Below are 25,499 nucleotides of genomic sequence, written 5' to 3'. Positions count from 1 at the left end.
AATGGTTGATAGCATAAGCAACCACTAGAGCTGTCGATGTCACACAACCAGTAATGTCGTACACATATATCGGTTTACATGGCAAGCTTGGGCTATTTTACCGTTTCCAACCGATTTTCTATCGAATTGTCTGGTTGTTAAATTTAGCTGGCTATCTACAAGTACAAGGTATAGTCTTTCTTCTGGTTGTAAATGTAGGTTTGACAGCCCCTGTTTGCTAGAATACACGTGTATTCTATTCATATCAACCATTGTCGAGACTCGATTTCACTGTCGCCTTGGTAAAGCTGATATAATGTAAACTGCAGCCTTAAATAAGAAACACTGACGCCACACATCCCGATACCGTGTTTATTGTTCTGTGTTTATACAACGAAGACCCAATTCTGAACCCTTCCCAACAGTTATTATTGATAATTATAAAGCAATATTGACCTTTATGTTTTGTGGTTTTTGTTGAATTTTCTATCACTGTCAGCAAAAAACACTGCGAAATGTCAATGAGGCAGAAACATGTTAAAGAATTCTGGAAATATACTCTTCTGGTTGGTTTCGAAATATCGGAGACTCGTTAACACTACGTTAACGGTTAAGCTTGCCTCTTCAAGCGTAACATTTCACAGAGTTTGTCTCAGGGGTTTTGCATTTGCATTTGTCGTAAGTTCTCCCACCGCTAACGATCTGGGTAAACCCATCTGTAGGTACACACTTGACATCATTTCCTTGTCTGAAAGCACATTCTGGAATAAATAAGAGAAGTCATTGTTTAGAGTGTGTAATAGTCCTAGGACTTGTATTGAAACAAGGACTTCGGTTTAAAATGTCCTTTATTCGGACACCATGTCGTCAGCATGGTGGCCATTACACAGCAGACAGGGGAGATCACTCTACTGGCATGTTTCACACTGATGCTACATGTTTACAACTATTTATGCCTATAGTGAACCTCTGTTAGCTATGATCGGAAGTACGTTTCAACTCAAAGTGAAACTTCGTTATTCTGGAACCCTTTAATCCGAACTCCCGGCATCGGTAGATGAATCGTTTTGAAATACAACTCCGAACTAAAGATTCTCGTTAAATCACACTTTAGTTCACCCGGTTTCATTGGGAGTTTGCCGGGTTAAGGGGGTTGTACTGTTCTTCAAACACATAAGCCGTACGGCTTGTAAACATGACCTTACACAGTGCAGTGTGTAGTTTTCGGCGTTTTTTAGCTCTGTGTTACACGAGATAGGATTTACACATTGCAGGTATTTTTAAATCTAACCTGGGTCTATGTCTAAAATCACTGTGCTAACTAAACGTCCGACGGCGCAGAACATCGCCGGTTGGTGTTGTAAGGCGATCGCTAACTAGGCCTTAATCACCGTGTACATCTCGACCTACACCGACAGCAATCGATAACGGAACTTGCCTCCCTTGACACAACATAATATAACGCTGTAACCCCAACCGTTTTTCACGGAAACAGGGTGTAGTTACATCCGATGAAGGAATTACCCAATTATTGCACACGCGCTTGCGTATAATTACTAATGATGCTTCAGGCCACAACATATGAGTGTTTTATTCTATTTTTTAAGTATATTGTTATATATGCACATTTGGGCATTTTCGTACGTAATATGAAAACTGCATGTTAAAACTATCGTTCATGAATAGTGTTTGGTTGTTGCTTAACACTCTCCAATATTCCAGCTATTTGTCGATGGTCTGTAAATAATTTAGTCTTTACCAGACAATCCGGTGATCATGAGCATCGATCAACACAATTGGGTGTCAACCAAGTCAGCGAGCCTGACCACTTGGCCCCGTTAGTCGCCTCTTACCACAGGAGTATTCCCATACTGCCTACAGTTCCAAACTGCCTACAGGTTAAAACATGATACGGTCCAGTGATCAAGAAGTGAAGTTAATCGGAATACACCGATCTGACCTGTTCTACCCCTGCTAAAATGAACTTGACCAGTTACTTGGTTAATGAACGGTAACCTTTACTGGTTTCACAATGACACACAACTGACAAGGATGTCCATTTCGTTGCCATGGACTCCGATATGTGACGGGACCCAGATAAAATGTATTTGATTATTTTTGTTTTGAGGTATAGTATTCATCTATATATGTTATTTATTAGATCTAGTCTTTTTGTTGAAGAGTAATTTTTGAGAGCTTGTATGGAGGAATCTGTAAAAATGCAGATGGTAGTGTTTGTTTGGTCAGATGCTGTTTGCAAGGCCTGAACTATGGCAGCGAGTTCTGATGTGAAGATACTGGAGTTTGCCGAGAGATTATAGGATTGTTTAAGGCTTTTTGGGGGTATGTAGATACCAAAACCAGTAGTACGCTTCTGATTTCAAGCACATTCTAACAAATACCAAATTAATTAAACCACTCACTAAATATCTCATTCACACAAAATTATACCAAACAATCTAGCAACGAAAAACAATAATACCAAGTTTTACCATTTTAAAAATTGTTATAAATATGTATATTATGTTCTTTTAACTTTTTAAATCAGTTCTTTTTATCAAGTTTTCAACCATTTATTTATCATTATTCACTTAATAAATATGTTTTTAAACTTGAGCTGGTTAAAAAATACAATAACCATTTACTACAACACATCTATATTAAATTCAAAATCTCCAATACTCTTTACCTATTTCATAATTTTTGTTACATTTTTTATTCGGCATCCCATTCAAATTCCCTTAACACTCAATTGTTGTTGGGGGGGGGGGGGGAGGTTTAGTAACACCACTCTTTCAAAATATATTTTTTTGTTGCCCTCATTTCTTAATAAGTGTACTACTACACCCCTTCTTCATTGATAATTGAGCTGTTCCATTATTCTACAGGGCAAAAAAATCATTTCCCACGCTGCCTACAATATTTTTGTTGGCAGTTTGGGATGTAGGCAGTTTGGAACTGTAGGCAGTATGGGACCTAACCTTACCACAAGCAGGGGCTGCTTAAGATCAATTCTAACCCGGATCGTCACGGGTTTTCAACAATAATTACATATGAACTGAAATATGTCAGAGTGAGTGTTAGTTCATGGTAGATTTAACAGTAATTCTGTTATACGGCCTGTCAACAACACATTGATCAGCTCACACAGTTGTAGACAAAATCCGAAGTGCCGATGACTACTTTGATAAAACTCACGAGCATGTTTATGTTGCTGGCTAATCTATAATAATCATAGTCATCATCATCATCAGCAGCAGCAGCAGTGACACCCGCGCATATCACAGTTATATGTCAATCACGTTAAACACCGAAAACATTACCTTTCAGTGCTACGTTTTCTGGGCCAGTTAAATTAAATGAGAGTAGCTAATTTTATCAATCTATCAAGGTCTATCAATGTGTTGTGACCTTATATTTCCTGAGAGATCAGACCCGCTGAGATGGTTGATGTATGTCACCCTACCCAACTGCGTAGATCGGTGCTCATAGTGTCAACCACTGTCCAGATTCCATTGTTTACAGACCGCCGTCATATAGCTGGAAGATTGTGGCGTAAAACGAACGAACAAACAAACAAACATCCCCATGGTAGATATAACGTACGTTTCTTCTCCACAATGTCCATTCTGTAGGTTTCCTTGTTGCAGACAGCCGTTCCACAGTTGTAAGGGGCTGTTGCCCCTGGCAACACGCAGTCTCCGTTATCAGCAATGCATGCTGGGGGATAATAAAAACGTATGTCAGTATATCAGCGTAATGACAGAATACCCAAGAGTCTGCTCAATGACTAAACACGGCAAAATATGTTTGGATTGAGATTTTGTGAGAATGGATGATGCCACGAATCCGTTGGTATATGACCAGATGGTGGCCACATGAATACACGTGAACTTGGACAAAGTACTGTGACTATGTGTCCCAGTCCACCCAGCTGTGAATGGGTACCTGGTTAGGATGAGAAGGCCATAATAACTCGGTGCGCCTAGTGGCTGCAAGAGTTGTATGATCCCCATGGAGTTGAGATTGATAACACGATGTGCCGTTGAGACTGACATCCAATGATCGAGGGGAAAAATACCAGCGCCTTGAGCAAGCACTAGTTGCCTGGATATGTGCGCTATATATAAATATCATATAATATTTACGCAAATACTGACACATTGCATGCACTCAAGTATACGCTCTAACACGCACACCTTACTTTTACACACACCAGTGCATACATACACACGCACGCATACACACACTCACATGTGCCTATACGTTGCCAGATAAATCATGAAAATAACGTTAATGCAATTCCCCTCACAAGCTTCCAGCATCGATCTTGATTTTACGTGCGTTTCACACGTAATCCATTCATGGTTTTACTATTAATGGTGTTAATGTCACCATGACATTGTGTCTGTTTTTACATTATTTGCATAAACCTATTCTCATGAACAGAGTAAAACAGGTGTGAAACACCCCGATCCTGTCCTTAGATTATGCCACTGTTTCTTAATGCAAATTGGTTTTACTATTTGTTAATGTCACTACGGAATGAATGACATTGTGTCTGTTTTTACATCCAATTACCATACGGCGTTATGATGCAATTAATGTAAACTATAAAACGTCGAGAAAATCAAATCTGCATAAACCTATTCTCATGACAGTGTGACTGGCAGAGTAACAGACAGGTCCATACATTACCCAGTGTTTATGAAGGAATCACCCCGGGCACTGTCACCCCCGATCCTGTCCTTAGATTATGCCTAATTTGACTGTTCGGGAAGTCGTAAAACTTAATGCAAATTTCTGGCCCCAAACTGGTCTTTAAATTCTGCATACATTTTTAATACAATCGCCATCGAATGCTTTGTAGGGCTTTTTCCAAACAGGGTGTCTACTGAGCCCTAAAACAAGTAAAACCATCGACTCAGTTCGAAACAGACGTGATGAGTGTCTTTCAAAGGTTTCCGTCTGACGTTAAAGCCACCAACGGCCCTATTTGGAACAGATCTAGAACACCATTATACCATGTGCTCACCTCGTGGGAAATGTCATTTCATATCTTCTCACCTTTGGCTTATTCGTTATCATCCTCAGAAGAAGTATTCATGAGAAATACATCGCGATTTGTGCGTACCTTGGATGTGATGACTGCTGCTATTATTTAGGCTTTGCTCGAAAAAGAAATATCCCAATTGATTTCCCTCATGTCTCAAGCGTTAAAGATTTATAACCCTATAACGACACACTGAACATATTACAGAATGTTTTACAATGAGTTTGCCTTGAGCTTGTCAACTGGTATAACAGAAAGTATTGATTACAAGCTTTTCTATGTCAGGCGCTGGACATTTAACAGACGCCAGTGTAAAAGTATTCTCACTCACCAGGAACCCATGTTCTACGGACAATGGTTCCAGACGTACAAATGTCCTACCCCGGAGATAGGTTCCTGTTATTGCTGACAGGACGATAATTCTAGGCTCATTGTGTCCTCGTAAAGGCAAGGAATTGATTCTTTGGCGATGTAGTCAGGTGTTATTTTTACGAGACGGGAAGAAAGCGATAAAACAAATCTCAAACTAATATACACCTGTTTCAGTGAGTTGAATTCTTCCCATTTGATTAGTATATTTTGTTTGTTTTTTGTTAAACGCCTCAAACAGCAATATTCCAGCCAAATGGCGGCGGTCTGTAAATTATTGAATCTGGACCAGGGAATCCAGTGTTCAACAGCATGAGCATCGATATACGCAATTGGGATACGATGACATGTGTCAACCAAATAATCGGGTCCAACTACCCGATCCCGATCGCCTCTTACGACAAGCAAGGTTTCCTGAAGACCAATTCTAACATGGATCTTCACGAGTTCTTCCAATTTGGGACCATAAGAAACGTACTTGCCTAATTCAAGTAATTATACGAAATAGAAGGCGTGTCATTTTAATGTAGACAATGTGGTAAAGTGGCAGGGTATAGTCGGGAAGGGGAAGTTGATCCAGGTCATGTCATACAAAAAGACGTGAGATTGTGCGCTCGTTGGTAGCATTTTACCGTGCGTGACATTCTGCATTAAGGGTAAGGTTTGACTAGGATCGGTCGGATTCAGTAGGGTGTCTATCAGGGTATCCATATTCAAATACAGCATGGTATCTCAGTGGGATAGGACTCTAAACTCCCGATTAGTGAATGAGTGAGCGAGTTGGGTTTTACGGTACAATATTTCAGCAATATCACGGCGGGGGACAAAAGAAAATAGGCATCACACATTGTACCCATGAGAGGAATTGAACCTGGTTCTTGGGCGTGAAGTCACACGCTTTAACCACTAGGCTAAACACACACACACACACACACACACACACACACACACACACACACACACCTCCCATCCCACCCCCACCCACCCCTACGCCTTCCACTCCCCCCACCTGAATAAGTACAAGTAGCCACAGAAAGAGCTAAACATCTTGAAAACGACGTTCAGTCTCAATTCGACAATACAGGTCGCCAATACCATGGGTATACGATATAAATGGGACATCTTTATATCACGGTGCATTCTTAAACTTAATGCCAATCGTTACGTTCTGTGAAGAAAACCAATTGATTAACTGTCAAAAAACATATATATAAACCTACACTGTGGTTACACTTACTTTGTTCAAAGCTGACGCTTTGTGAGACGTGGTTGAATATGCACTTGACGCAGTGTTTGGATGTTCCGGCGTCGAAACATTCCTTCTTGCCGTTCATCGTGAGTTGACATTCTGGAAGTGTATGTGGAATGTGAAATAAGCTGGTTACACACGTGGTTTTAATCATGAACCGCTGATTATTTGTGACTGCGATGTATAAATCTAAGTGACTTGAATCGTTGACGTTTACAATTTAACTGAAACACTCAGTGAAGCGGGTTTTCTGTCCGTCCTTTAACGCATGACCCAATAATGTTCAATACATATAACGACGGTCTGTAAATAATTCAGCTTGGACCATTCAATCCAGTGGTCAACAGCATGAGCATCGGGCTACGTAATTGGGATGCGATAACATGTGTCAACCAAGTCAGTGAGCCTGGCCATCCGATCCCGTAAGTCGCCTCTTATGACAAGCATGGGTTACTGAAGATCACATCTTACTGGGATCTTAACGGGCCGATGCGTCGACCACAATAGCTTCCTCAATAGTGCACGGGTTTTTATGTTCACACTATGACCAGGCGAAATTGGCCTATCAACAGTTATATAGTGTGGAGTTATTTTTCCATTTGAAGCTGTCCGTTTATGAACGGTTTTAACGTACAAAATCCTAAATTTGTCTCTTTTCTCGTCCCGACAATTTAGAAGCATCGACGGTGATAAGATACTTCATTCGATATGCAACCGTGACGAACTGTTAGAAAAGTATCGTATCGGAATATATGGTAATGAATATGACTTTAACAAGAGTGAGGAAAATCGAGTATTACACAGCTGGTTTTCTTGCCATTGTCTTCATCTTGGTGTGATTTCTTTCTTCGAAGTTTGCCGTTGTTTACCGCCCCATTCAGCAATATTCCAGCCATATGACACTGATCGGTAAATAATCGAGTCTGGACCAGACAATCCAATGATTCATATCAGCGATGTTGTGCACGTCTAGCTGGTATAAGTCATCGAGAAGTATCACTCGATCCCGAGGTTCATCTCTGACGACAACCATGGGTTGTTGAAGATCAGTTCTAACCCGGATCTTCACGAGGACCGTGCCATGAGTAAAATACTGCACTTACGAGGTTTGCTGAGGATGTAAAGGTTTGTGACTCTGTTCCTTGTCTGGCATATGTAGGTGTTGCAGTAAATATGGATCGTCTCGTTGTAAGCAACCTTTTGGCCCGTGCTCAGCCGACACACTGAAATTGAGACCATTCGTTATTTTAATGAATATTGTATTTCTTACCAATTTCTCGATTACATCATACTAGATATACTGGAAACGCTATCAATTTTCACGAATGCCTACATTCAGATCAGGTACGTAACTGAAAATTATTTCGTTTGTTTTAATACAACGTTTTTGTTGTTTAGAGGCTCCCTAAGAAACGTTCCAGCGTTAAGGTCTGCCAATAATCGAGTCTGGACCGGACAATCCAGTGATCAACAACATCAGCATCTATCTACGCAATTGGGATACGATGACGTGTCAAACGAGTCAGCGAACCTGACCACCCGAACCCATTTCTCGCCTCTTACGACAAGCATGGGTTGCTGAAGACCAATTCTAACCGGATCTTTCAAAAAAATTCATACAACGTAGAGAAAACAAAACATGACGGAACGACAAACAAAGTAACAAACATGTATGTACTACTCTCGAGAACTTAAAGAACACTCGGGAATTTGTTTATGTCCGTACATAATTGGTTATGACTCATAAAAAAATTAGTTGTCCTTATTTTCTTTTGAGTCGTAATATGTTTATAACCCTAATAAGTTTCTAGTAAAATGTTTGCACAAATAGTAAACGAAAGTGATTTCCTTAGGAAGCGTTGGAGTCAAGGTAAAACAAATAACGGTAAAAATGAAGGTTAAAGAAAGAAGGGTTAAAATATCGAATGAGTGAGTGAGTGAGTTTAGTTTTACGCCGCTTTTAGCAATATTCCAGCAATATCACGGCGGGGGACACCAGAAATGGGCTTCACACATTGTACCCATGTGGGGAATCGAACCCGGGTCTTCGACGTGACGAGCGAACGCTTTAACCAGTAGGCTACCCCACCGCCGCCAAATATCGAATTGTGCAAATGGAAAGGCATAGGAGTAACTACTTCTTGGTGAAAGGATTTGATTGCCTCAGAAAGCGTTGGTGTCAAGGTAAAACAAAGAATGGTAAAATACAGAAGGGTGAAATAGAGAACGGTGGTGATAATAAGGAATAATGCGAATGGGAAGACAGGGATCGGTACTTCTTGGACTCAATACATACCATAGCTAGAGCTTGAACTAGATTGGCTGTTGCTGTTACTGTTACTGTTACTGTTGCTGTTGCTGTTGCTGTTGCTGTCGCTGTTTGTCCCACACTGCTCCCTCTTGTTACCAACAGTGACAGATTCCCCAACTTTCAAGCAGGCGCCGGTCAATGTGGATTTGCAACCTTTTCAAACAGCCAAATCAACAAAAGTCTAGTAAAATATTCACACATCAAAATTTTTCTAAACCTCTAAAACGTTACGGCACGTTTTATGTGAAAGGCGGGTCTGTTTGTGTCATTGGCGAGTGCTTCTAATGGTACAGGACACGCCCTTTATTGTCCGTGTGCTCGTGGTTCATTAATACTCTTCACAGTTCACAGTGATGAATTTCTAAATGACAGCACGATCCGCGTGCAGTTCTTGTGGCTTGATACCTTACATTAATATATTTTATTCTATTCGGGTGTTCATTACACTAGTTTTGACATGTATTTTCATATCAGTAAATATTTAGGGAAAGTAAAAAATCTTATCTTTATCTTCAACCTCGTTTAAAAAAGAGTAAGTGTATCCAATTTCAATGTTGATGTGATATTCCCAAATTCTTTGATTTGATATTCGAAAAACAATATTTTGTAAGTGATAACAACATTGACCATTTGTGCCGTTATCGTTTATCGGGCTGTGTCCTGCAGCATTATTTCAACAGGACATTGTTATTTCAGCGGACTTTTAATAAAATCACTATGTCAACGGTCGATTAATATTGGAGACCCCGCAATGAGAAACATGATTTAAACACAGCCGGATGGGTCTACGGTGAAAAAATACTCACAAAAAGACAGGTTTGTTTGTTGGTTTGTTTAAAAAGCACCTTGAGATAACCATTGCTTTGTTATAATGGAATCTGTTTCGACGGATTTTTCTCGCTTTTATATTTAAAAGACTATGCAGAAAAACTTTGATATTCATGAAAATAGTTGTATATTAAAATAGGTACCATAGTCACATAACAATAAATAAAATTGTAAGAGTTTATCACTTGCCTACGTCTTTCACCACCAGCTTGGCCTCAGAGTTGCATTCTCTGTTGACACAGTTGTCGCTCATGAACTTCGTTCCCTTCTTTATGCAATTTCCATTGAATGAACACACTGGTAATAACAACAAAACATTTATAGCAATAAAAAAACATCAAAAACATAATAAACGAAATAATTCAATCGTGCATTTTTTGTTGTCAAAACGATACGTAGATCAAACAATAGACTGAAAAGAGGTTTTGGATCACCCCATTCAATTGTATTAATTTCTCTGCTATTGCAAATGCATGTTAATTCTTCCATATTACGATAGTCACCTGACTTGCCGTAAGAGGGCTAAATATATGAACAAACTGGGTGATTCATAACTTCTTTCGAGTGATATATCATTTGGCATACTGATAAAAAGATAGATCGTTTAAACCATACATTGTTTCAACTGTTACCCTTGTTTTACCTTGCAAACAATACGAAATAAATTTGTTTGCTTTGACACACAAAACTAGAAGAGATGATGTACAGTAAACTAACTCACAGGGAATTCTGATGTTAGTTCGGTATAACCGCAGTGCGAGATAAAATATATGCAAGTAGCCGGGACCGAAAGAAAAAGTTCGTTATATCCGTCAGTTCGTTATAAGCCTAGTTTACTGTACTTACTGTCTTCAGTCTTCACAGCCTTGGCGTACGTATCTCCGGGTGCCAGTTTACATTCGTACTGGTCACAGTTGACGTCAAACGTCTCATTCAGCTTCTTGCAGCTGTCGCCAACCTTGCAACCTGATCAAACATGACATAAAGAATCAAACCCCAATAAGCCCTACACACTAGCCCAGGAGACAAAGATTCCTCAATCTGGCCATTTGCTTGTGTGTTTTTTTCTGGATTGTCCGGATTGATGTGTGTGCGTGCGTGCGTTTGCGTGCGTGCGTGCGTGTGTGTGTGTGTGTGTCGTTAGAGGCGACTTAACGGATAGGGTGCACGTGATTGCTGTAGGTCTTTGTTGACTTAAACCAAATGTATTCTATATGATGTCCATAGAAATACATGAAATGTATCTTTCAGACAGACCTTTCTCTATTATAGTAACGGACTGGATTCTCAATTACTGATCTTGAGATAACGGGTTGATTCATCCTCGCTATTCCAGGGTGTGTTATTTCCATTCTACTATTCTATCCTGGAAAACGTAGCCTGTTTCATTTTCCGAAATTAAGTAACTCAAGCATGAGATAAATTATGTGCGCTGTCACTGATAAAGGGGATGCTGAAATCACATCCTGAAAGAGGCTCGGGTTGTTGCCAAATTAACATGGAGGTAAAATACCCTGCATAATAGAAGATGGGTCGAGTTTGTTATGAAGGAATAAACTCATGATAATGAAGTGATGCATTGTCATTTGGAATGTGGGTTGGAGAACGCGAAATCGTTGCACTTTTAAGGATTAAAATATCATGGAAAACTTCAAATAGCATCTTTACTGACCATATTCCTTGACGAACGTCTTAAGAGTCTTGCGTCCCTGGACCATTTCCTCCTCGCAGACCACGTCGTGGCAGTAGTACTGCATGGAGTCACCCAGTGGAAGGTCCTTGTCCCCAACAATGCACATATCTATAATAGAGATGTTGCATCCAGTACCAAGTCAAAACATTGATTACACAACAGTCTCGTTTCCTGCTGCCTGGGTTCTGTCCTGTTGCGCAGCTTAGTACACTAAGCAGTCATGAATTTTTAGATCAACTCATTCAACTGGATATATAAATATTAATCAGTATTATTTGATACATCTAAGCGCTTGTATATTGCAACACTACGCTCATTCTAATCCTTCCAAACACGTCTCGCAGTGTGCTCTCACAAACAAATCTGGAAATCGTGGAAATCTCAAAACGAGGCACGGCCGCTAGAAAAGTTTGGCGGCCTGGTACGGACTTAATATTATATCAATCACATTGTACGTTACAAAAATACACTTAAAAAGCGCAATGAACACATAACCAGTGAGCCAGATGAATTGTGAATCATTGTACGACCTCTTCAAACAGGGGCAGTCTGTGACGTCTTAGTTAACGACATGCTGCTTAAACCTCGACATAAAATATAGAAATACGATTTTTTTTAAAACTTTAGAATTAAAATTAATTTGTAAATACCATTTTCTTATGAAACAAGGAATTTGAAATTATTGTAACCATAGTTGTTTGTAGTGTGTCTTTTCACTTTCACCCAAGAAAATTCGAATCGGCTGAAAGGTGGGTCATTGTCTGAATTGGTTAATGAGACTCATGTTTCGGTTTCGGTTAAAACACAATAACACGTACATGGTAGTAATCTAATACATTTTGGTGTCTTCATGAAATTACATCTTTAAATTGATACTGTATGCATTACAGAATCATTTTTCATGATATGCATAGGGATGAACGATTATCATCACTAACGTCTTAATTTTTACAACACAAATCTCTTTAAAATCAAGACCTTGGTACACACGTCACGACAAATGTCCGCTTTCGATTCCCCTCATTCACCCAATATCTGGTGTCCCCAGCCCTGATATTGCTGTGATACTGCTAGATGCGGCGTAAAACCTTACTCATACAGTGACTTACTCACAATCACTCATCCACTCAGTGTATATTACTCGCTCACACACACGCTCTGAAATATCAACACGGGCTTCCTTTCTAACTATGACGTTTCTCGAAAGAGTATATATCGACTTATATCATACCTTTTCCAGTACATCTGTAATTGTGACCATCGACCACTTTCCTCTCGCCTTCCTTTATGCATGTGCTGTCCGGGAGGAGACATTCTAAAACAAAACAAAAAATCTGTTTTTAATGATATAATTTAATCATTAAATTAAAACCCCATGTACATCACTACATACTTTCACACACAAACTCACAAAAGAACTTAAATATGTCTGTGTTCACTCAGTAGTGAATCCATTACTTATGGATTACAATAACTTTCATACGCTTTGCGGACTGCTTCGTTCTGTATACTCTCAAAGGAGCTGGGAAGAATAAAATGTCTGCGTGCGTGTGTGTGTGTTCGATCTTCGTTAAAAACTATCTTACATTAGAAAAGAAATGTACACAGAGACAACTCCATTAAGTTTAATGGATACCTTTGCTTTTTCACTAAATCAAATTATTTTAAACGACAACATGCTAAATCCTCAACGGTTTCAGCTTAATCCAGTTTTTATGTCATGTGCACAGGGTGAGTAGAGGTGATATTTTCGAAAGTTCTTTTTAAAATGTCAGTGTTATTCTAACGCGACATAGATCAGCTAAATGTCGCTGTATGGAGCCCTGGCGCCCAACGATGACGTGAACTGTTGATCCACCATCACACACAATGACGTGAGCCGTTGATCTACAATCACTCGCGCTCTGAGATGTGAGCAAGACATGTCTGGCCTAGCGGTTAAGCCCTTCCTTTAAGAACAAAAAGCTTGGTTTACGATCCCCTTAGATTTAACCTTACACATCTATAGACGGTGAAGATAAGTAAATCTGGACAACGGACAACGGAAAAACTATAAATTTGTTTAAATCCACTGAAAAAGTTTAGAGTGAACATTTGTTGGATAAACATTCAATGCGTTTATATGTTTCCATGTTGTCAAGAAATCAGAATATTGAAATCATTAAATGATATGTCCTCCCAGTTCGTATGTGGTTTTGTACATAATTCATTTTAGGAAATTGTTTGTGAAAGTGACCGACAAAATTTTAAAAACATTATCTGTAGCCAAATGAAAGTTTCGCAAATGGTCCCACATCAAATACAGGAAGTTCGGCATAGCTTTATATTTTGTATCATCCTCGCCGTTGGGATTCTGTTTCGAAAAGTATCTGATGCAGTCGGTAACTTTCTTTTTTTAACGAATCTTCTGTTTGAAAGAGAGTACAATATTAAAAAAATAATGATGGTTGCCAAGCAGTGAATACTTCTATCGTTTGTAAACAAGCCTCTCCGCGTTGTGCCTAAAACGGAGTTTGTTCCCTTTGTTCTTAAAATGAACCATTTCGCCATCTCAGTGTTTACAACCGTTCCAAAATACATGATACCCGCGAAGATCCGGGGTAGAATAGATCTTCAGTAGCCTATGCTTGTCGTAAGAGGCGACTAACGGGATCAGGTGGTCACGCTCGCTGACTTGGTTGACACATGTCAACGTATCCCAGTTGCGTAGATTGATACTCATGCTGTTGATCACTGGATTGTCTGGTCCAGACTCGATTATTTACAGACCGCCGCAATACAGCTGGAATATTGCTGATTGCGGCGTTAAACAACAACTGGCCCAGTAGCTTGGTTGATTGCGTCCCATCGCATCCCAATCGTGTATCACAATATAGATCAAATGGTTGTCTTGTCTGGATTTGGTTATTTACAGTCAAACTCCATACAGCTGGAACATGTATGAATGAAGCATTAAACTACAAACAAGTTAAAGTTAAAGTAATCATAAAATTCATCATAAGGACTTACGCAAAGGTTGACCTGGAGCCTTGTCAATCTTCAGCGTCCTGGTGCTGTTTTCGTAGGTACACTTCATCCTGTAGCATCCTAACACAGGACTCTGTTCCTCCTCGTTTACCTTCAGACAGTCCCCATTGGACAGCTTGCACGCTGGGGGGTACAACACACACTATTCCTTAATATATGGTCTATTATTCCCGAGTTAAAGGTAGACATCGAACGTTCGTTACATGCGAGGCATAATCTCGAACGAGGCTTACATTATCGTACTATGTTTAAGCGCCAAGGAGCTTTCATCTCGTAAATACTGACTGGACGTTTTAACAATTATGTGGTGTACTGAAAGGGAACTTCACTGTGACTTTGAATTTCAATAATGCTGTTTTTTCTACAAAGTTGCAGGGAGTAATTAGTGATTGAACTTGGTACTTTTATATGATAAATTGGTTAAATATGCGTTTATGCCTACCATCTACCAAGGAAACTACATAGGTGATTTTGAGAATATTGGACTCATGTAGCTGCGGCAAAAACAATACAAATATACTATTTCTTTCCAAAACGTCATCTTTGTGTTGTGTGATTGTAAACAGCTTCAGTGCCAAAACGCGGCGATTTTAACTTTTGAAGAAATATTCGCAAAACGCCACCAAGAAAACACGCAAAACAAATCGCAAGTGCAAAGTAAGCGGAAAAGCATGAGGTATCCATCACTATAAAAAGGCAAACGTTGTGTTTATTCGTCATTCGTTTTTGCTTCGAAAAGGATCGTCAGGAATCGATTGCGTGAAGTGGGGATTCGAACAAGAAGGTCAGTTGTCGCCCCTGTTTTGAGATACTTCCATCGGCGCAATCGCTTGCTGTGGTGTCGTAGAGTCCGGAACTGGAACCTTAGAAACTAAAGACGAGTCTGGTTCAGTGATGAATCACGATTTCTTCTTCACCGAGATGGAAGACTTTGGTTATTACCGTCGGAGAAATGAACGTTTTGCCCCTAAATGCATTCGAGAGGTCGACAGATTCGGTGGAGAAAGTGTCATGGTGTGGGGAGAGATATCCAGCACAGTAAGATCTGATTTAGTGGTGGTACAGGAGATTTGACAGCAAACCATCGGTACATCAACGAAGTCATTGTACGTCACATGCTTCCGTTGGAGTAGTTCCAGCATGACAACCCTACTTCAAATTCAGCACGCGTCAAGGTCCGCTACCTTGCCAATTCTAACGTCAATGCCTTGCCATGGCATTCCCGATCACCAGATCTAAACCCGATACATAAGGGATGAACTCGATACACTTCCACAACTCAGCCTCAGACACTTCCACAACTGGCCACCGCATTGCAGGGAGAGTGGGGAAGAATTCCGCAAGCGCGACATCGTCGGCTCATCCAGTCTGTGCCGAGCCGGTGCCGAGCTGTAATTGCTGCTAATGCTGATCGTACAAAGTACTGACTTGCCATCTTATGGACTCAAGTAAACACAAACACAACAATACAGGCTGCTGGTATGTTGGCGAACTCTTTGCCTATAGAGGTGTGGAATTCCAACTTTTCACAATTGAAATTACATGAAATAACTGCTCTTAAACTAACGCAATAAATTCTTCTAAAAATAGCTTCTGCGTTTCTTGTTTTGAAGAGTGTATCTACCTGCTTATGATATAGTCGGGAGTCGTACAAAGGACTGCGGTTTTAGCTAGATTGCTATGATCGAGGAAATGCGTTTTGTCGCTTTCTTTAACGTAATATAGGCCATTAAAGACTTGGTACACATTCATCTAAGAACCATATTATTCACACTGCTGTCGCACTGGTACTCACAATAATCAATTTTCCCGTTTGGCCAACAATAGGCGCATATCTTGTCATTGGAGTAGGAGAATGGACCGAGAGGGTAGCATTCATTGTGGCAACGACAAGCTGAAACAAAGTAATAATAATAATGGACACACATAAAGTGCCTGCATACACGCACGTGTGCATGCCCAAAGCGCTAAGACATTATTAACCCGGTTAACCCAAACTGCTGCAAAGCGCTAGAAAGTTAACAACCACATGACTTATCCCACCGTGTACCCACTGTTTGGTGAACAGAGGCAATTTTGAACAAACTCACTTGCCTAGGGTGAGACCACATGTGTCACGTGTGCCTCGTTGTGAGGCAGGACAGAAGTCCAAGAAACTCTCAGGAGTCGAGCTGCCAAAGTATCAGTGATTGTATTGTAAATCCTATTCCAACTCAAATATTACCTATTTGTTTCCTTTTGGTGTGATATCACAAACTTGTGGTGGTACTAATGACCAGGTAGATGGGCTGTGGTCAAAGAATTCGAATGTTCGAATCTCAGATCTGCCTTATTATGATCCTTGGTCTGTGACTACCATTCCTGGTTTTGAGGGGTTTAACACTGTGGTAATAGCTACCACCTGCGATCCTGTGATTTTGGATGGATATGGAAAGTGTTTTGTGGCTTTTATTACCATTAATGAAGGATCAGGGAGATGGAAGTGATATAAATTAAAAACAGCATTGAAAAGAGTAACCAAATACTCTCACAATGTTACAACTCATACAAAGTATCGTCATTATTTTAAAGATGCTCTTTGCACCCATTCGATATTTCTAGCATACTATGTATGTGTAAATAGCGATTGTAATGAGTATTGGGTGTACAAGATGGCTGATGTTTATGGACAGACCTTCAAGGAGTACGATAGACTATCAGCTATGAACATGTCGATTGTCTAGCATCGTACTTAAGTGACTCCTTAGGTTTAATGCAACAATTGTTATACTTGAGAAGGCATGTTGCATTTGACCACTTTTCAGAAGGCATTGTGTTTCCTTGGGTTTAATACTTCATACTGTACTACACTTGAATACAGGGTTTTCTCAACTCATTCACCCAGGTTGCATATTTAATGTAATAACTTTTCAATTTTTCAACCTTTTCGTGCTTCTCGGTGTTGTCTGGTCAGCTGAAGCGATAACCTTTCTCCACGAGAATAATACTCTGTGACATATTCATGATCACGACATCACAAAACTTTATAATATAAGGTCAAGTTAACACAATGTGGCGGCAAATTTTCCCTGTAGTACTGACATTTCTTCATAACCGGTTCCTTCATCTATCTGTTAGAAGGGAAATGAGTAATTTTGAGATTAACCTCATCACCAGGAAAACGAATGAATGCCAATAGTCCGTAATGCCTCTGGGTCGCTGGCTATTTTCGAAATATTCACAACCAAGCGTGATTTCAAGTGACGTTGATAACGGCGTTGTCTAAATGCTACAATTCTGCGACTACAATAGAGAACAACAGTTCATTGCAAACCTCTGACTTCAGTTTCTCCAAGAGCTCTGCAACTATAATAATAAAATAATAATGATAATAACTAGAGACTGCTACGAGAGGTCGTATGGAGTTTTCTAACGTGTTGGTTGGTCTTCGGCTTCAATAAACCTCATGACGTTGGCTTGTCGGACGCACTGCATGGTCTTGCAGTTGAGACGGACTGTCTTCCCCTCGTTGTAACACTTGCCCTGATGTCTGCAGCCTGTCAACAGGACAACCTGCATTAGCCTCTTTATTTGTATATGAAGATATATGTGTAGAGCTATGTCATTATCCATTATTTTCTATCAATGTCTTTGTGATCATCGATCGATCGGTCGAAAAATTCGTAAAATTAATCGAGAGAGCGAGAGCGAGACTATTCTACTGATTTTACGAACGTTTCAAATCCAAAATGGTTTTCTGATATTTGTATTCTCATATTGCTTCGATTACATTGTCTGTGAATATATCCAAATGTTTATACTGAGAATTACGTTTCCAAGAAAACTACATGATGCAGTTTAACGTTACAACGCCGAATCTATGGCAACGTTACCTCCTTCAAGACGAGTTTCATTTCCCTCAGCAACACAGGTGAGGCATCGACTCTGATCGACAATTTCGCCAGCTTTGTAACATTTGCCCTCAAGACCACATTCTAAATAGGAACAAAATCAAGCTCAGTATGTAATTAATCGTTTCCAGAAGAACATAATTTGATTCACACAATTTAGACCGTCACTGATACACACAGTTTACGCCGTCACTGATACACGCAATTAGGCCGTGACTGATACACATAATTTAGGCCGTCACTGATACACACAGTTTACGCCGTCACTGATACACATAATTTAGGCCGTCACTGATACTCATAATTTATGTCAGCACATGATATAGGAAATGTTGGAGTGAGTGAGTGAGTGAGTTGGGTTTTACGCCGCTTTAAGCAATAATCCAGCAATATCACGGCGGGGGACACCATAAATGGGCTTCACAAATTGTGACCATGTGGGGATTCGAACCCGGGTCTTCATAGTGACGAGCCAACGCTTTAACCTTTAGGCTACCCCACCGCCCCAGGCAATGTTGGAAAGCCACGAAGTACTGTAGCAGTGTCAAACGTATGCCTATGGAAAAGACCGCCTCCGTGGTGTAGTGGTTAGAGCGTCCGCCCGGAGAGCGGAAGGTCACGGGTTCGATCCCCGGCCGCGTCATACCAAAAGACGTTAAAATATGGTACTTGTTGGTCCCTGCCTGGCGCTCGGCATTAATGGGTACAACAAGGACTGGTTGGCTCGGAGACAGTATAATGTGTCTGAGTGGGGTATTCATGCTTCACTGCGGCATGGTACTCTCAGTGGGCTAGCACTATAAAACCACCTTAAATCTGGGCTAGTACAAGCAGCCGCACATACACATACACACGCATGCACGTTGTCATATGAGCGAAATATTCTCATGCACGACGTAAAACCCAATTTCACCACCACACTTATGGAATATCGCCAGTCTATTGATTGACATTATGAACGACGATCACCTCAACTGGGTACGGTGACCCGTGAACAACCAAGTCACTTATACCAGGCAATAAGATGTGTGGAATATCTGTGCAAACTGCAAATAAAGCGCTCGAAAAGCTTATAACTCACACATCTTTTCCTTGAGGTAATCTTGATCGAAATGAAAAGAAACGGGGTAAACAAATCGTCGGTTATTGCACATACCAACTGGAGTCACAATGCCATCCACTGGAAACGGGTAATGGTTTGCTAAAGCATGGACTTAGTGTACGTACGTGCTGTCAGTTGTCTGATGCCGTACTTGGTGCACTGGAAGGTGTTGCAGTTGATAGTTTTGTTTGTGTCCTCCTCAAACGAAACGCCATTGACTTTGCAGATGACCTTCTCTGAAACGAAAATACAAGCACTTGGAGTTATAGATGGGTGTCCTTTAACTCATTTAGTAATGTTGTAGTTCTCAAAGTTAAAGTGGTGGTGGTACTAGTAGTAGTAGTAGTGGTTGTTGTTGTTGTGGTAGTAGTAGCTGCAGTAGTAGTAGTAGTTGGTTGGTTGTTAAACGCCGCAATCAGCATGTGATGTTCGATCGGGGTTCGATAGGACGCAATCAACTAAGTCACTGGGCCAGTTGTTGGTTAACGCCGCAATCAGCAATATTTCAGCTATATTGCGGCGGTCTGTAAATAATCGACTCTGGACCAGACAATCCAGTGATCAAAAGTATGAATATCAATCTACGCAATTGGGATACGATGACATGTGTCAACCAAGTAAGCGAGCCTGACCCCCGATCCCGTTAGTCGCCTCTTACGACAAGCATGGGTTTCTGAAGATCAATTCATGTGTCACCCAAGTCAGCGAGCCTGACCCCCCGATCCCGTTAGTCGCCTCTTACGACAAGCATGGGTTTCTGAAGATCAATTCTAACCCGGCTCTTCACGGGTAGCAGTGGTGGTAATAGAGGTAGTAGTAGTAGCAGTAGTAGTAGTAGCAGCAGTAGTAGTAGTAGTAGTAGTACTCACTCTCAGAAGCGCCTGTGGTCGATTCCTGACAGGTGTATTTCTTGCCATCACCGCAGGTGACTGACTCTCCGGGCCGCACGCACTTGCCACACTGGTTACAGGCTAAAGGAGATACACCGAAAACAGTTGGTAAGTCAGGGTGGCAGAGCAGGCTTATCAAATGTACAGATATACAGAAAGGTGGGATCACGGAAAGATCACAGTATACTGATCGTACCTGTAATAACTACGAAATCGTGCGATTATAATGACCAGTGGGTCGAACCTCAGAAATCAGATATTGTTGTGTGGGGATCAGACCTGATTTTGTCCAGTAATGCTGATACCATTATCTTCCCACAGAGGTTACTTGTCATATCTTCCTACGAACCTCTGTTCTAATACGAACCTTTCATGGTGCGAGTGTTCATGATTCGTGATTGGTTGCAATCAGTTTTAGTTGTGCAATCAGCGACGTTGTTTCGAAAGTGATCATTCGCAAGGACTCGGTAATTTCCGTAGGCTTCGAGAAAACTGGAACCTCTTCCCCTGCGCGATACGCAAACGTTTCTTCTAGACAGAACTCAGTCATGTAATGGCGGGTCAATGGCGTCACCATCGCCCTCGTTGACAACGGACAAGCTTGCCATTAAATGTCAACACAAGTCCCCGGCAGAGAAGAGGGATAGTTGTGGCCCCATTTTTACTTGCATCGATGTAACACGTGTTCTGATTGGATAGAAAGAAGGGAGGTAATTCGTGTTGCGATTTTTTGCCGCTAGCGGATTTTACGAGAACCGGGAAATATGGTCGTATTAGAACAGAGGTTCGCAGGAAGATATGACAAGTAACCTCTGTGGGAAGAGAATGTGCTGGTACATGCACGTACACGATGACACTTAAGTATACAATACAGTAAACTATGGTTATAACGAACATAAAGGAACTACTAAATTCCGTCCATTATACGCATTTCGACTACCACATACAGGAGGTGCCCAGAAAAGGCAGCTCGTAATCTGTTCGCCGTACGCGTTTTTCGTTAAAAACGTACTTTACTGCATGTTGATCTCGTTTAAAACTATCCCTGCAGTCAAGTTACAGAAACTCATTTACATTTTAATATGCCAGTTCGTCTTATCTGCATGTCGAATAGGGATGTCACGATACATAAGTTTCATTAATCGATACGTATCACGATACCCATGCCACGATTCGATACGTATCACGATACCTATTTTCGCGGCATTATTGCGTAAATTTAGTTACATTTGGAACATTAATATTGCATATTTTATAACTGTCCATGAAAAGATCAACATTTTTATTCTCAGATTAAAAAATTCTAATTTCCCATCTATGTGCATGAAATATAATCAATTATAACTCTCATAACCTTAAAAAACATGATACAATTGCAAAATGTAAACGATACATAAATATATTTAAAACGATACATTCAAAACTAAATGTCGATACAGTTTTGAATGTATCGATAATTGTATCGTCTTAGAAAAAGTATCGTTAAATCGATGTATCGATGTATCGTGGCATCCCTAATGTCGAATTCGTAACACGTAAAGGTAACCCGTGTTTTCTGTCTGAAGTGCCAAGAAGCCTTTCCGAAATTCCCACATTGTGTCTCACGAGTGCAGCAGCTGTACGGATTCTACTCATCTTAAGCAACAGTGCACTGATGTCACGATGGGGAATACCAATAATCATCCGTGGGGTATCGAACCCAAATCTTGACGCGACTTTTTGACACCGTGTCTGCTCACCTACGCTTGGCGGCCCTCCGGTTTGATGGTCACAGTAGTAACAGAACCCTTCTCTCACCGACGTCGTGTTATAGACCACACAGTCTTTCTCCGACACTTGGCAGCTGGCTGGAAACACAAAGCTAGGGCTGGTCATTTATTACAGGTGTGGGTGGGTCAGAGAGAATCAAAACATCTTATGGTGAGGGTCATACAAAATAATCCACATAATCGAGGAAGGTGGAAGTAAAATTGACAATTTACCGTAAACTATAAACTTCTTCTGAATAGAGTATTTTCTTGAAGGTCATGAATGGGAATGGTCTCCCGAAAATATTATGATGATGTTCATTGTTTAATACATGAAAATACCCTGGCCCACAGACCCTCGTAATAAAGGACCCGTTCCTTAGAACGATGCCACAGGATTGCATTCAGTGAATGCAGAACGAACATGGGGATTCAGTAATTTACTTTATTTTGTAGTTACTAGAAAATATTTACGAGAAAACTGCATTTGTCTAGCGCTCGAACCAGCCAACTATTCCGGTAATATAATAACACTGGTAAATCTGAAATCAAGTAACGAGTGAATGTACGAGTCACTCTCAAATCTGTAATCGAACAACATAAGAATACCAATCCCATAACATAATACTAATCATGAAAAGTATTCAGATTTCTGGAGTAAAATTCATCCTGCTTTTATTCATTTTCTTAATATCCATATTTACAATGCGTAAAAACGGCATATGTGTACCGCTGTATATGGAACCTGCTGTGGAATTACACCTCTAGCCCGTTAGCCCTCTGTTGGATTGATACTGCTTTTGGCGTCTTTAAATATAGATCATTGAAAACATTCCGGAATCCAGAGGTTTGGTACAGGCCTGCACAACCATGTAGAAACATATAACCAAATACTTCCCGGTCACCTTTCAACAAAATGACACCAGTCTCATATAGAATCCAAATCGGTTGGCGCAGCGAATAGGTCGCTTTCTGGTATCCCAGACATACATTTATACGTCAGTGCTGGGTATACTGAAGCGCACGTAGAATCCCCTAGAAAACACACCTCGGTTGCCAGCTAAAATAATCTACAGTGAGACTACCTCATATTTTAAAACAAAGTTGGGTTATCTCCTAATTTGCGCCTAAAAATATCAGTGGAACTATAGACAATGAAACCTATCAGATGAGTGAGTTTTTATAAAAGGCGTACTGGTCATTTGAAACCCCGTTATTCTGTACATGTCGGATTTGCGAGTCTTTGATAAGGCGCGTTTGAAACCCCGTTATTCTGCACGTGTTTGGATTTGCAAGTCCTTGTTTAGGGGCATTGGTCAATTTACACCCCGTTATTCGGTACGGGTCGGATTTGCAAGTCCTTGTTTAGGGGTATTGGTCAATTTACACCTCGTTATTCTGTAGGCATCGGATGTGCGATTCATTGATGTTGCGTATTTGTCAATTAAAACCCCGTTATTCTGTACGTATCGCATTTGCGAGTCCTCGATAAGGTGTATTGGTAAATTTAAAATAACATTTCAGTAGTTTGCCAAGTGAAATAGCGCGGAGTAACCCTTATTTGTGAAACAAATTACATTATTCTTTCTTTCTTTCGTGTGTCTTCTTTTTAACATATTCCCCATGGTCTGGGAGACACAACGTATTACCAAAGTGTTCTTGCATAATTAATTTTCGAGTCCAAGTTCACAGTCACTGCATTATTTAAGGGATTCTTCAAGTCCACAGTTAATATACTAGTTAAGCGCTTGTTAACTTACTGGCGTTATGATACCACCATCCCACAGCGCCCCTGTTGGAGCAGATGAAGCTGTTACAGAAGAAGTCGTGTACGGCGCCTTTCTTGAAACATTGGTAGTTCCTGACATCCAGACACTCTGAAGACAACAGAAAGTGTTGGGTGAGTTGAACAGTATATGAAAATCATAGGGGCGGAATTAAGCGAAAGCGGATACCTTCCGATATTCGATTCTTCCATTATTCATTATAGACCAATCAAATTACACTCGTATTGCATGATTAAAACAATTGGCGATATCACCAGTATTCAACTCGATTGGTTCAATTACTTAGAGCGTATTCTATCCATTTCCTGTACTCATAACCAGGAAATCATGTTTTCCTGAAAATACGTCCTTTATTACGAAATCCCAATGGTGCCACTTTGGAGACATAAATTATTTGCTTTTCTTGAACCGATATATCCAAAGACATTACCTGCACTAGCTCTTAGTTAGCACCAAAAGAATGCTTATACGTAGTTTTATATTTTAAGCGTAATTTGATTAAAATTTTGTATTGTATAAATACAGAACTGCTAATTGTTATCTGAGAATGATAGCTTTGAAAATCAACTTTGGTTTCTTGACACAAAGTTACGATATGCGTCTAGTGACTGGGCATTATTTTCTACTAATCCAGCCCCCGCTTATCTGTCACACTTGTGTGATTGTTAAGCAAACATAATGCAATCTAACAACAGACTATAATTTTCATAAAACACAAAATCAGTATACTTTCTTTACATAAATAGATAGATAGGACATATATAATAGATAGATATAGAGAAATAGAGATAGATAGATAGCTATAGAAAGATAGGTAGATAGACAGACAGCAGACAGACAGATAGATAGATAGAGATATTCAAAGACTAAATATAAATTTAGTAAAATTTCATCTTCAACATAATTTAATCTTTGAATGTAAAAGATAGTGTTTATGTTTCATATACATATATACATAAACAAACAAATACTAAATGGAAACAGAATCACCTGCGTGCCAGTAGTGCATCCCCGTCTTTGAGTCTCGCTTGCATGTATTGCATCCAAGACTGTACTTCACCCTGCCTTCCACATAGCACTGGCCCTGATACGAACATCCTGCACAGAAAGTTTTGTCATGTTGTCCGGACAAATACATAATATACTGGGACATATGTATGTATAAACAGTAGGCATAGATGCCCTTAGTTAGAGTACGGGTTGCGGGGTAGCCTAGTGGTTAAAGCATTCGCTCATCTCGCCGAAGACCCGGTTTCGATTCCTATCTTTGGTACTACGTGTAAAGCCCCTTTCTGGTGTTCCCCGTTGTGATATTAGTGGAATATTGCTACAAGCGACGTCTAACCCTACTCACTCACTCACTAGTTAGAGTACGAGTTCGATCTTCAACATAAGTACAATGTGTAAAGCTAATCTCTGTTGTCCTCTGTAGTGATTTTACTGCAATATTACTAAGGCGGCTTAAACCTCGCTCACTACCTCATACCAGACTGAGTGAGTTATACTCTTTACTACGGCTAGCCTAGTGGTTAGCCTAGTGGTTAAAGCGTTGGCTCATCTCGCCGAAGACCCG

The 25,499-nt window shown here is 40.3% G+C and overlaps 1 protein-coding gene across 1 annotated transcript in view; it reads right to left on the bottom strand.

Moving 5' to 3' along the window:
• Positions 1 to 337: 337 nt before the first annotated feature.
• LOC124261458 overlaps positions 338 to 25,499 on the bottom strand; it is a 36,778-nt gene continuing 11,616 nt past the window's right edge. Inside the window, exons 7-24 of the mRNA XM_046695773.1 lie at positions 24,917 to 25,024; positions 23,900 to 24,016; positions 22,131 to 22,238; positions 20,371 to 20,472; positions 19,627 to 19,737; positions 18,382 to 18,483; positions 17,923 to 18,045; positions 16,305 to 16,403; positions 14,492 to 14,632; positions 12,714 to 12,797; positions 11,462 to 11,590; positions 10,636 to 10,755; positions 9,979 to 10,086; positions 8,947 to 9,114; positions 7,754 to 7,873; positions 6,639 to 6,749; positions 3,586 to 3,699; positions 338 to 740 (exon numbers count right to left, since the gene is read on the bottom strand). Of these exons, the coding sequence (XP_046551729.1) occupies positions 604 to 740; positions 3,586 to 3,699; positions 6,639 to 6,749; positions 7,754 to 7,873; positions 8,947 to 9,114; positions 9,979 to 10,086; positions 10,636 to 10,755; positions 11,462 to 11,590; positions 12,714 to 12,797; positions 14,492 to 14,632; positions 16,305 to 16,403; positions 17,923 to 18,045; positions 18,382 to 18,483; positions 19,627 to 19,737; positions 20,371 to 20,472; positions 22,131 to 22,238; positions 23,900 to 24,016; positions 24,917 to 25,024 (2,102 nt within the window). The 3' untranslated portion in view covers positions 338 to 603. The remainder of the gene's footprint in view (positions 741 to 3,585; positions 3,700 to 6,638; positions 6,750 to 7,753; positions 7,874 to 8,946; positions 9,115 to 9,978; positions 10,087 to 10,635; positions 10,756 to 11,461; positions 11,591 to 12,713; positions 12,798 to 14,491; positions 14,633 to 16,304; positions 16,404 to 17,922; positions 18,046 to 18,381; positions 18,484 to 19,626; positions 19,738 to 20,370; positions 20,473 to 22,130; positions 22,239 to 23,899; positions 24,017 to 24,916; positions 25,025 to 25,499) is intronic.

This window comes from Haliotis rubra, unplaced genomic scaffold (genome assembly GCF_003918875.1).
Source record: "Haliotis rubra isolate DU_JTF1 unplaced genomic scaffold, ASM391887v1 Scf8, whole genome shotgun sequence".
Lineage (NCBI taxonomy): Eukaryota > Metazoa > Mollusca > Gastropoda > Lepetellida > Haliotidae > Haliotis > Haliotis rubra.
The sequence above is the reverse complement of the archived record's forward strand: the minus strand, read 5'-3'. Positions and strand labels throughout refer to the sequence as shown.